The sequence below is a fragment of the Cricetulus griseus genome, chromosome 5 (assembly GCF_003668045.3).
Source record: "Cricetulus griseus strain 17A/GY chromosome 5, alternate assembly CriGri-PICRH-1.0, whole genome shotgun sequence".
NCBI classification, from domain to species: domain Eukaryota; kingdom Metazoa; phylum Chordata; class Mammalia; order Rodentia; family Cricetidae; genus Cricetulus; species Cricetulus griseus.
Genome location: NC_048598.1, coordinates 85,053,068 through 85,066,898, shown reverse-complemented (window position 1 = coordinate 85,066,898; position 13,831 = coordinate 85,053,068). Strand labels below are relative to the sequence as shown.

Below are 13,831 nucleotides of genomic sequence, written 5' to 3'. Positions count from 1 at the left end.
TGGATGAGCCAGAAAAGAGGAAAAGGCAGAGAGCAGCTGCATTTATCTTTTAAAAACTTCTCAAGAAGGTACTTACATAAGAGATATGCCCCTCAAATTAAAATTTCTGCTATAAAAATCTAGCAACACGTGTGCCACACAAGTGACTTATTGCACTGATGATTTCTGTTTGTTTTTCGAGACAGGGTTCCTCTATGTAGCTTTGGAGGCTGTCCTGGAATTTGCTCTGTAGGCCAGGCTGGCCCCGAACTCAGTTATCCACCTGCCTTTGCCTCCCAAGTACTGGGATTACAGGCGTGCACTACCAACACCCAGCACATTGATTATTTTTTAAAATTGTCATGATGAAATACTTTAAAATGTTCAAGTCAGCAGCATTTACCATGTGTGCAATGCTGTGGTCAAGGGAAGGCAGTGGTGCAAGGAGGAAGAACTCTATCTGAGGTTCACTGTCAGGTGCTCACTATCTCCAAACCCCTCTTCCACTTTCTAATTCTCTTCACTGTCAAGCTCTAGACACCCTTTCTTAGTCTAATGACTTTATCCTTTAAGAGGACATCAATGTACCCCCATCAAATTCTGTCTTTTCTATTTCCAGTTATCTTGGAATATTTCCCCTTTCCTCTTGTCTTAAAGCAAGATATACCTTCCAACTTCTAGCCATTGTTTTTCAAAAGCAGAAATGACAAGAGACATATTAGACTCTGGCATAGGAACAGCCCTGTTGCTTGGTCTGAGACAACAGCCACCAGCATACTTTTGACACAATTACCACTGATTTTATTTTAATGCTCTCATTAAAAGGGAATCATGCCTTCCCAACCTGACTAACATAATTTACCTACTAACAACCCATGACAACCCTTACCATCTCCTATGTAATTCAGGATAGGAACTAAATGACAACGCCTGTGCCTTGACAATATCCCAAATTCTACATAATAAGGACTGACTTTCTATTATATTTCATTATTTTCTCTGGGTTCTTTCATTTCTCAAGTGGTGACTACACAATACTTTACATCTTTGGTTTATCAAGTTTCCTTGGTTTGAAAAATTAACCACTACCTTTAGATAAAGTGGGCTTTTACCTGTAGAGTATTCTGTACTAGCTGCTTGTCTTTATGCAGTGCTGCTGGGCTGTACTCTCAGATTATACTCACTTGGTCACCCCCTCTCCTCAGGGGGTTCTAATGGGTTTCCCAGGGACCAGCTGTGGCATAATTTGTCTTCCTGGCAGCTAAAATTGCCCAAGTATTCTCTGGACTTTCCTTTATATTCCAAAGTACAGGTAATTTTCTTTTGGCAAGGATTCAGTTCTAACTGTTACTTAAGTTATGAACATATGCCGTCAAAAGGAAGGAATTCTCTGATAGGGAAGGTATATGAGAAAATTAAATGGCTGGCCAGTTTAAAACACTGACGTAAAAACTTCCTATGTAAAGTGTCTGACATAAAATAAAGAAAAATAAGGGTTAATTTTTTAAGTACATGGAATAAGATAAACTAAAAGAAAAGAACCAAATATACTGCAGTAATTAGTTAAATGTGCTTCTGATTTGGGCATTTAAGTGACAGTAGAATTTCAACAAGCCATTTAGACTTATATACATACATCATTAATATTTACTGTTAGCCATACTTGAGGCCAAATTATGTTTACCATATTGCTACCATCTACCCACACTAAGTAACAGTTGTCCTCAGCAGCAGTTACAGTAACCCCTCTTTAAAAAAAAAAAAAAAAGATTTTTATTGATTTATTATGTATATAACATTCTGCTTCCATGTGTATCTGCACACCAGAAGAGGGGACCAGATCTCATAACTGTTGGTTGTGAGCCACCATGTGGTTGCTGGGAATTGAACTCAGGACCTCTGAAAGAGCAGTCAGTGCTCTTAACCTCTGAGCCATCTCTCCAGCCCCCTACAGTGACCACTCTTAACCACAGTGTTATAAAGGTCCTTACCCTGTTCATCCAGAGGTTTAATCTATCTCTAAGAGAAAGGCATCTTTAAGAAGAACAGAGTGGATTCCGCCGACCGACCCAGGAACTAGAGCCCTCACCCAGTGGCTGATAGAAGCAGAGACAGACATCCACAGATATATACTGAGCCGAAATCGGGAATTTAGTTGAAGAAAGGGAGGAATGAAGAACGAAGGGGTCTGTACCAGGTTGGAGAAACCCACAGGAACAGTTGGCCTGAACAAGGGAGAGCATATCGACCCCAGATGCTGTCGGGGAGGCCAGTACAAGACTGATCCAGACCCCTGAACATGGATGTCAATAAGGAGGCCTCTGCACTCCAGGGAGCCTCTGGTGGTGGATTAGTATTTTTCCCTGGTGCAAGAAGGGACTTTGAGAGCCCATCCCACGTGAAGGGATACACTCTGGCCCTGGACACATGGGGAAGGGCCCAGGACCAGCACAGGAAGAGAGAAGGAGGAGGAGGAGGAGAGGAGGAGGAGGAGGAGGAGGAGGAGGAGGAGGAAGAAGAAGAAGAAGAAGAAGAAGAAGAAGAAGAAGAAGAAGAAGAAGAAGAAGAAGAAGAAGAAAGAAGAAAAGAAAAAGAAAGAAAGAAAGAAAGAAAGAAAGAAAGAAAGAGAAAAGAGTGAAGATGATGAGTAAGCACTGTCCTGTCAATAACTCATGAGGTGTGAATACAGAGGCACTCGGTATCTGGGAGCATTTCCGCTCAAATCTCTTGCCATTAGCTGCACAATAATCTATGTATATACTTTTGCATGTTTTAAATCATTCCTACATTACCTAAAATGCCCAACATAGTGTAGGTAAGTAAAGATTATACTCTATTGTCCAAGGGAGTGATACATAAAAACTACAGATGTTTAAACATACCCTGAATGTTTCTGATTATGGCTGGCTGAATCTACATATGCAAAATCTATAGATACAGTACTGACTTCTAATTTCAACAGAAACTAAGACCCTAACATAGTAGAGTTTTCCACAGTACAGTAAGTAATTTCACTTTTAGTTAAAGTTTAATCGTATGTTAACAGGTATTTTATGAAAAAAACTTAATTTGAAAACATGTTGCTTAAAATATTCAGATTTTATATCAATATACATTAACTCTATTAATTAAAAACTGATACTTGATTTTAGATTATTTGAGTAGTATACTATATACAAATCCTAAGAAAAATATACACCTGCTGAAGAGTTTTCAATGACAAAACTTAGAAAATTTTACATCTTTGTGTCTTATTATCAGAATTACAAAACGTAATTAAACAAAATCTCCACTAACAAGAAATAAGTGATTAATCTTAATGAACTATGTTCATCCATAAAAGTTTTTTCAACCGAGTAACCCAAACATAGTCAATTAAATGGATCTCATTTCAGAATGTAACTACCCTAGCAGCAAAGTAAAGTACTGGGATTTATTTTAAAACCTGTTTTCCTTTACTTTTATGTGTATGGGTGTTGTCTGCACACTTGTTTGTACATCACTTGCATGCAGTGCCTGTGGGGGCCAGAAGAGGGCGCTGATCCTCTGAGACTGGAATTACAGATGATCTGCCATGAGGGTGCTGGCAATCTAACCAGGTTGTCTGGAAGAGCAGCCAATATTTTTAAGGCTGAGCTATCTCCATAACCCCTAACTTTGTTATTTTAAAAATTGATTTCTTGATATTTTGTTAGAGCAATAAAAAATGATTAACATGCATGTATGTGTATATTAATATGTATGTATGTGTGTATCTTATACATCCACATAACTACACATCCACAGAATTGAATATTACTCAGTCATTTAAAAAAAAACATCTTTTCATCTATATTAAATAACATGTACAGAACCTAAAGGAGGACAGAATGTTAACTGAGACAAGTATGCATAGAAAGAAAATAACATGTGTTCTCATGGGTATATGGAAGCTAAAAGTTGATTTCAGAGCAGAGAATAGTGCTTGGAAGTCTGTGATAGAGAAAAGATGGTTAATAGGCACAGTGATGAAGATGGATAGGAAAAAATGATGTAACCGTTTACACAGTATAGGAGGATAACTATGGTTGAAAAAATTGTTTCAATATTTCAAAATAGTTACTAGAGAGAATTGTGAATGTTTCTAACACAATAAATAACAAATGTCTGAGGTGACAGGCCAATTACCTTTACCTGATCATCCCATATTACACACGTGCATGAAATGCTACAATGTACCCCAGAAATAGTCCAATTATTACATGATAGTTAAAAACAAAGACACATAAAGTACTTCTGACAACGAGGAAGCGTTATTTTCTATCGCACGACTTAACATATGCATACAGATTCAAGCTGAGGTGGAGATGTCAATTAGGCAGAAAGCTTGCTCTAAAGCTGTAACCACTTTAGTCAAGCCTCTGCATGTTAACCGATCTACTTCCCCATCTACTCTAGCAATGTCTAAATTTTCTTACAAAAATCAAGTCTTAAGCAAATCATTTATTACTGTCTTGACTGTGGCAGTCTTTGAAGTTGATTCTCAAAAAGATACAAAATTAAACAAATTAAAAAATAATAAAACCATATAACATTATCATCCAAAGTGGTTTCTACCAAGCCTTTGGTTCCTTCCCAAGCACTTGGGAAGCAGAGACAGGCGGATCTCTGTAAGTTCAAGACCAGCCTGGTCTACAAGAGATAGTTCCAGGACAGCCTCCAAAGCCACAGAGAAACCCTGTCTTGAAAAACCAAAAAAAGACTTACTAGCTTCTTCCCTTACCTAAGATCACCCTTTGCAAACTCAGAGAAACCTTGATTTACCAATTCTTATTACCAGCACCAATACTATCTTCCTCTTTGCTATCTCTCTGTTCTCAACATATTTATATAACATCTTAAAACATAAAAAGTATACAATAGGGCTGAATATACATATATATTCTGGTGATATAGTAGGATTATAGGGCCCTCAGTTACATCCTTAGCACCATAAATCAATGAGTAATATTAAAACTGGCCTTCAATGTAGCATCCTTTTATAGCCACTATCATTTTCCCCCTTCAGGCAATTTGTTTTAAGCCACTACTCTTAATTCTACAATTTTCCTTAATCAGAGAATTCCAATTACATTTCTCAAAATACTAGAGATTTTCAGGACTGCTATCTCACTAAAATTGCTTTTGTAGGGGTTTCTAAGATTCTTACACATCAAACTCCAAGTGTTACTTCTCAGTCTATTTTAATGGCCTTCCCTGCTGCAGCTGACAACCCGCATCACTGATGCCATTCTGGGCTTAGTTTTATAGCCCTTTCTGTCACATCAACTTCATCTGTAAGGTAATCAGTCCCAAAGTCTTGATGGCTAACAGGAGCAAGAACACCTCCTGTACTTCCATGATGTACACAAGCCTACTCACACACCAGCACACGCATCTCAGTTAGCACTCACACACACACACACTGGCTTCACTGGTTTGAGTCTTGGCTAACTGTGTTGTGAGCATTGTCTAGTAAGCATCGAGAATAACAACATACTTCTCCCATGTCACCTTCTATCTAGTCCTCCCGACTCACTGCAACCTGGGGGAAGCAGTGCAAACGTCCCTTTCCAAACAAACACTGCTGAGGACAATCCCTATTAGCTCCACTAAGAAATGTTAAGTTCAAGTGCTTGAATAATTTATAAGAATTAAAAATTCTTGGTGGCTGAGAAATAGAAAAGGCTACATCTGATTTGAATGAGAGCAATGTCTTAGGGACTGTTTCCTCAACGTTTGGATGTAAAAATTCTGCCTGTATTGAGGGTGGCAATAATTTAACTACTGACTGCAGAAGGCTTAGGATGAAGCTAGTTAAATAATCTACAACTATTTCACTCATGTTTCTGGAATAAGTAGTTTAATGCCTAGCTATAGTTAGGACAGGAGGTGCAAAAAGATTCAGTCCTTGCCCTCTGCAAAATTTATTATATAGTTAGAAATATTATGGTGGGGGAAACCTGTAGTATTACACAGGTTCTCAATAAGGAGTAAACTTTCAGAATTTGGAGAAATAAAGGAAACCTACTATAATCACAAGTGATTCAAACTAACAAACAGTTTTGAATTTCAAGTTTCAATTTTAAAAAGAAAAAGAGACATTCCAGGACTCTTGTTACAATGATCTTACTCACCTTTATTTGGCACAGACTTTTTCACTGAGGCTACATGATCCTCAGAGATCGCAAGACGCCTCAAAACATCAGCCAAAGCTGCCTTTAGCACAGTGATTTCATCTTCCTGTTGTTGAACTCGTGACTCGAGAGCTGAGAGACGATCCTGAACATCAGAAGTACTTGCAGCAGAAATACTATCATCTGAAAAAGAAAATATTGACCATTTTAAAACCTGACTGCCCGAGAAAGGATTTCCTTCTGGTGAGAAAACTACACCAAATCAGTTTTGTTTTGTTTTATTTTTTAAAGACAAACAAAAAACAAACAATAATTTTACCATGTTTACAAGAACAACTTCTATAAAGATATTTTTCAAGTTATTAAAATGATGAAAATTTCCTGTGCCGTCTGCCCCCCCCATACCGCCTTAGTTTTCTTACTAAATGTTCCTACATACATCAATTTGGAGACACAGGAATAGTTTTCAAGAGAGCAAACTACCCAGGCTCCCCTTCTAATAACATCACGGTCTTTAGGAACAGACGGCAAACCATGCGCCACCACTGACTACAAAGCCCCTTCCCTTGTCTTTGCTCTCACACTCTTCCAACACCAATAAAAAGCAACACTGTCAGGATCTTAACTAAAGACTTTTTGCTCTTCTCCTTTCTCCCAACAGTGCAATGTCTTTTTAAAAGAGTAATGGCTGGGTGTGGTGGCATATACCTGCCATCTCTGTACTCCAGAGGCAGTAGGATTGGCTCAGCCTCCAAGCAAGCCTGGGCTGTATTGTAAAAGACGATCAAAAACAAAGCAATGTGCCAACAGGATGATACAGCAGGTAAAGATGCTGCCAGCCTGAGTTTGATCACTGGGACCCACATAGTAGAAAGAAAGAACCAATTTCCACAAATTTCCTCTGACCTCCACACATACACTATGGCACATGTACATTTCTGCTACAAATAAATAAGTGTAAAATAACGCTTCCAGAGCTACTTCAGAATCTACTATTTGCTGAGTCAATGAGAATAAAAATGTACAGCTATGGGTAGATACGGGATGAAAACAGGAGAGGTCAGGGTGAAGGGAAGCAGAGGGGAGGTTACTGAAAGAGACTACTGGAAAGGGGGGCATTTCAGGGTCAGGTAAAAACCTGGCACAAGGGACTTTCCCAGGACTCTACAAGGATGACCTCAGCTAAGACTCCTAGCAATAGTGCATACCCATCTCCTGTGACCAGACAAGACTTCAAGTAGGGTGAGTAGGATATCTGGCCTATGGGATATTCTGAAGTAAGGTAGGCCTAGAGATTGAAGGAATGTCCAACCAATGACTGATCTAGCCTAAAACCCATGCCAGGAGAATCAACCACCCCTGACACTGCCTGGAGTACCAGGACCCACAGGCTTGGTAACCCAGAGACCTAGGATAGGAGGGGGGGAAAAGTCAATGTAATGATGCCTAATGATATTCTGTTATACTCATAGATTGGTGCTGAACCCAATTGTCATCAGAGAGGCTTCATCTAGCAACTGATGGAAACAGATGCAGACCCATAGCCAAACATTAGGCGGAGCTCAGGGAATCCTAGAGAAGAGGAGGAGAAAGGATTGTATGAGCCAGAGGAGTCAAGGACATCACAAGAATACCCACAGAATCAACTAACCTGGGCTCATAGGGGCTCACAGAGACTGAACCAACAACCAGTGAGCCTGCAGGGGACTGATCTAGGCTCTCTGCATGTATGTTACAGTTGTGTGGCTTGGACCTCTTGTGGGGCTCCTAACAGTGGAACAGGGGCTGTCTCTGACCCTTTTATTGGCTTTTGGGACCCTACTCCTCATACTGGGTCACCTTGCCCAGCCTTAATACATGGTGAGGTGCTTAGTCTTACTGCAACTTTGACATGCCATGGTTTGCTGATACTCATTGAAGACCTGCCCTTTGGGGTTGGGGGGTGAGGACAAAGGGTGGGGAGGACTGGGAGGAGAGGAGGGAGGGGAAACTGTGGCCAGGATGTAGAATAAATTAATTTAAAACGTACAGCTGTATAGAAAGATCAAGTGCTGTTAGTTAATTGTCTATAAGCAGAAAAATGCTGGGGAGAAATACTGATTTAACAGACACCCTTGACTTACTTCTTAGATCCGTACAATGTAAACTAAACTAGGTCAGTCATATCAGACACTAGGGCACACTGCCGTTTTCCTCAAGCTGAAACAGTTAATTCCTAGTCAGAGTTAACACATTGACACAACCTCCTCAGCATTTTCAAACCAAACTTATGGAACAGGCAACATCCACACTGAGACCATACATGCCAACTGACCTCCCAGGGGGCAGATATGCTCCCTTCTGCTTTTAGTGGAATTTTAGTGACAAACAAAGAAGTAACAGTGTTGAAAGAAAAGCTGGGTTTGTCTTTAACTTGGACTTCAAGTCCTGGCTCTATACTAATAAATTAAATTACCTTAGATAAGTGATTGCACTCTTTGACCCTTAATTATTTGTCTTTAAAGGAGAAAAATACAAAGGGACGAATCCAGACCCTTGCACATCTGTTACATGAAAAAGCAGGAGTGTCAAAACCTGAGGTGGTTTAGCAAATGGCTGGTAAGAATAACTCAACTCTCTCATCTTGTGACTCCTATGTACTTTTTAAAGTTCTTATTAACATTAATATGCCTAGTAATGGGTTCCATTATGACACGTTCAAACAGTACAGAATGCACTTTGAGCACATCTGTGCCGCCACTGCCCTTCAGCCCCTGCCAATTCTCTTCCTCTTTCAGCATGTGTGCACACACTGAGTCAAGGGAGCTTCATTAGGGTTAGCCACAGAAGTATTTACAGCACCATAAAACTTTATTTATATGTGTAAGTGTGAAATTTACACACACACACACACACACACACACACACACACACACACACGGTTCTGTGTATGAAGTGTGCTAGTGTGTGTGGGTGCAGGTATACTCATCTATGCCCCTGCATATGTAGAGGAAGTAGCTTCCTCTACCATTCTGCACCTTCATTCCTGTTTCTCAAAGGAACAGTGAGCTCACCAACTAACATGCAACACTGGGCTCACACATGTGCACCACTGTGCCTGGCCTTCACGTGAATTCTTGTGCTACAGAGTCTCCCTAGCTCCGAGCATCTTTATGCTACCTTTCCTTTGTCATCTGGCTGGCCTGTGCTATTTGCAACTGTGCAAGTTCAGTCACTATTTCTTCTGCCTTGAAGAAATAAGGAGTGGGGCATGGAAAAACAGCAGTAGGTCTTCTCTCCTGGTGCCTCACTCTTCCACATTAGCAGGTTGTACTGTATAAGATGGCTTTTTGAGTTGGTATAAAAACAACTGACTACTAGCAATTTTGTAAGGTTCAATTTACACTGGACAGTATAGAAATTGTGACTAGACACCAGGCTAGAGAGTGACCTTCCAGGTTTTTAAGAGACAGGGGTACACAGCATGCTCTCTCCTGGTTCATCAACACTCCAAGGAGTTTAAGATTGTCAGTAATAAAGAAACTCCCGACTACTCTAGCCCCAGTTTTGAATTCTTAAGGTGTGGACAACCAGTTCTAGGAGGCAGTCTTTTATTTCTGCTGGTTACTTATATGGCCTAATAAATCTAGTTTTTGCAAGCCACCACTTGTAAGCCAAACATTCTAATTAAGTCAGTAAACTATATAGCTATTACCTTCTAAACTGCTCTCAAATTATGAAGGTTAAGCTGTAAGCATAAGTCATAAACACATAATCTGTTTGGTGCCTTTGGGAAGGGAGCAGAGCCTAGTGAATACATTATCAAGTGTCACACTAACATAACTAACATAATTCACCCACCTGGGGTTCACACCATGCTGGTACTTTATGTTGGTGTGTCACTTGCCTTGTGTGACAGGCCCTATGACAGACACAAGGATAATTTTTCAAAGGCGTAATAAGCGCCAAATTAGCAATTAAGAATATCATATTTTTGTGGTGTATTTTTCATATTAACTACCTCATTCCTTTTCCTTGTTCTGTCTATATTTTATATTGAAGGAAAAAAACTGAAGATACTAAATAGCTTGTCCAAGGACACCAAGCTACTCTCTGAGACCTCAAACATAAGCCTGACTCCAAAATTAAATGCCCCTAATTTTATATCACACTCCACTCTAATAATAATCACACGATGACCAGATAAATACATCCTTTTACAGAGCTAGAAGGGTTTAAAATTACTGAATGACATATAAACAGCATTTTTGTTTTAAACAATATGTTGGTCTACCAGTTATTAATTACTAGTTTATCATTTATTAGTTATTAATGAACCCTCTTTTACTCCATTTTGGATGAACAATAAAAGAACACTCTAGCTAAGGAAGACACAAATGAGGACTGAAGTGAAACTTCACAGTTCTTTTCAGCTCTCTTCAGTTTCTTCTTGTCTGAAATCTTTGGGCTAGGAAGATAACTTAGTGGATGAGGCACATGAATACAACCCTGGAGACCTGACTTTGGACCTTCAGAACCAAGTTAAACACCAAATACACAAATACAGCAACACACAGAGATGTAACCCCAACAGCCCTATGGGCAGATGCAAGACAGGGACAAGAGATCTGCAAAAGTTTATGAGGGCCAGATAGCCTAGCTTACACAGTGGCAAACAAGAGAACCTGTTTCAAGTAAAATGAGAGACAAGGATGGACGGACCCCCACACACACACACACACGGAAATCTCAACACTTCCAGTAACAGGATCCAACAGAAGATGTGACACAGCAGTGTATGAAATCTGGTGTTAAACTCACTGGGTAAATATGTTTACTTATCAGCTCTGTGAGTGGTTTCCTCACAAGTAATTTCATCATGCTAATTAGTACTAACATAAGGCTTGGGAAGACTAGATGAATAATGAGCACTGTTAGGTGATGCTCTTGACTGCCCTGTTTAATAATAATGCCATGAAATTAGAAATGATCTAAAATTCATGAGCATCCATGCAACCACTAATAAAGAAATATATAGGGTAAAAAGATTGCTTATTTCACTTGTCTTGCAGATCTTCCAAACTGCAAAACAAAACACACTACACACACCACACACACACACACACACACAGAGAGAGAGAGAGAGAGAGAGAGAGAGAGAGAGAGAGAGGAGATTAGAAAAGCAAAGCTTTTCATTATGATTTTGTGTATTTGAGTCTCACAAAAAGTAACACAATAGAAAGTGTGTATACTTTAAGTTTGTATTGCCTGGTGCCAATTTCTTAAGATAAGTTCTCTTTTAGCACAGTGACCCAAAAGTATAGAGAGACATATACAATAAGATACAATTAAGTTAAACTTGCAGTCATAGATTACTACTGTTGGAAAGAAACTATCATAAAGCCAGTGATCTTCAGCATTTGCAGACAAGGAACTGAGAAGTCAGATGAGTGTTACATGGTTATACAGGAATAATATAAGCTCCTTCCTCGAATGACTGACTTCATTTCCAGTGCTCTCTCAGCATTTGGAAGGCTTCCTTTTCCCAATGTAACACAATCTCATTCACAATAAACTCTTTAGGTAAGCATCTGTTCAACAAATATATTCTGGGGCTCATTTTACACTCCCTTTTCTTAGTTCAAATAGATTGGTTTCTTTTCCTTATACCACGGTAGTTCTTTGTTTTGTGTTTTCTCCTTTCAAATAAGTTTCTAGTCTTGAAGGTTAAAAAGTAGAACTGAAAATAAGATTCTCAAGAGTTCTTAAGCCAGTGTGTGTGGGTGGGGGGGGGGATAGGGAGATCTAAAATAATTTACCTGTCAGTCTGTCTCCTGGGATACACAAGTCTCTTTTATAGGAAATGTAACCAATGCCTATTTAATTAGTGTCTGATGCTAGCTCTATTCATTTTACATCTATCACACTGAATCACTAACTTGTTTCCTGAACTGTGAAGAAATGTGTCACCCTTGGAGAAGTACATACATTGTATTCTAAATACCCCTAAGCTGGCAACCCAGCATGGTATTAGAATGAGACATGCCTATATATTTTAGTACCTTCAGAATTTTAATTACTTTATGCTAATCTTTTGAAAATGGAACACTGTAATCTGTTTTCCTACTAGTAGGGTCACGATTGTAATTCATGATGAGAATCTCCATTTAGACATTGAGAGGGAGAGTGACCAGAATATATAGTTTACATATGAAGAACCAAATTTACTAGTTAAAAAAATTAACTACTATGCTGAAAGCTGTGATAAAAGGTGCCCCAGAAGATGTATGTACACCCCTAATACAATAATTTCTAGTCTTTCTCTGCCTCCCAGTCCTTGCGATTAAAGGTGTGCACCACCACACCCAGCCCTAATCTTTCTTATAGTGTTTCTGTGTATCATTTTGCAGTTAGAAATAACTATGCCTATCTGTACTAATACCTGCTTCTGATTTAATATCCTACATTATGGGATGTTGGCTAAATGAGCCTTTGTATTGCTTAAGTGAAAAGAAAACAGTCTCTGGGATGAGGACATATTTTGTTAAAATTTCTGTGTGCACATACTTACAGATTCACTGATAAATATATGCATAACTGTATATATCTACATGAGTACACATGCACACATGAACTATGTAAGGAAGGACAAAGGAAGAAGGCAATATTACTGTTAGTGTCTACTCAGTGTTAGGCACTGTGAGACAACATGTAATCTTACTGAAGTCAATCAATGATGCAATGAAACAAGATGCAGTATCCCTACTTACGTAAGCACACTGAAGCTGTGAGAAGCAGCTGCCTAATACTGTGTGTATAGTAAGGTGCAGAGCTTGAGAACAATCCACATGAATGCTGGACCTACAATGTAGCTTTGGGGGAGAGGTGTGGCAAAACACATTACATTAGGACCATAGAACTAACAGTGGGCACCACACATTTTGCCACTGTATAATAACATGAGAATCAGATATCCTAACCAAATAAAGCTGTCTCATCTCCTAAATTTTTAAAAATTTTATTTTACATTATAGGTGTTTGATCTACATTTATGTCTGTGCATCTACCACATGTGTTCCTGGTGCTCTCGGAGGCCAGAAGAGGGCATCTGGAACTGGAGTTACATATGTTGTGAGCTACCTTGTAGGTGCTAGGAACTGAACCCAGGACCTCAAGGAAAACAGCCACTCTCTTCACCACTGAGTCATATCTCCAGCTCCCTGTTATATCTATCTTTATTCTTAATGACAAAACAATTACTTGAGATCTCTGAAGAGTGACATTAGTAGGTGAACTGAAAGGGAAATCAAACTCTTAAGAATTACCCATAAGGCAACTCTATGGCACACCTTTTACTGCAGGGTAACCCAAACCCCAGAAATGTATTTAAAACAAGACTCTCCAGACAAATCCCTTTCTCTCTGGCCAAAACCCTGGGAGGGATGGGATGCTGCAGGATGGGACTCTGTATTTCACAGGCAGTCCTGTAGCTCTACCACATGGCAGCAGCCACCAGCACTGGAAGTAGGAAGGGCTCCCCTTTTCTTTCCGCCTACAGCTTTACCCTGATATGGGTAGACACAAAATAAAAGGACTCAGCTTCCTAGTACAAAAGCAGAGAAAGAGGGGTCTTCAGAGCCCAAGAGTACCAAGATAACAGAGAGGACGCATGTGAAACTGTACCTCGAGGCCCTCACCATAGCAGAGAGGACACCTGT

General features: G+C 39.5%; 1 protein-coding gene across 2 annotated transcripts in view; it reads right to left on the bottom strand.

Annotated features, from left to right (window-relative positions):
• Positions 1 to 13,831, bottom strand: part of Eml4 (EMAP like 4) — a 113,411-nt gene that overhangs the window by 45,531 nt on the left and 54,049 nt on the right. For both annotated transcript variants that reach the window (XM_027417911.2, XM_027417912.2), the window contains exon 2: positions 6,135 to 6,317. In XM_027417911.2, coding sequence (XP_027273712.1) covers positions 6,135 to 6,317 — 183 coding nt within the window. The remainder of the gene's footprint in view (positions 1 to 6,134; positions 6,318 to 13,831) is intronic.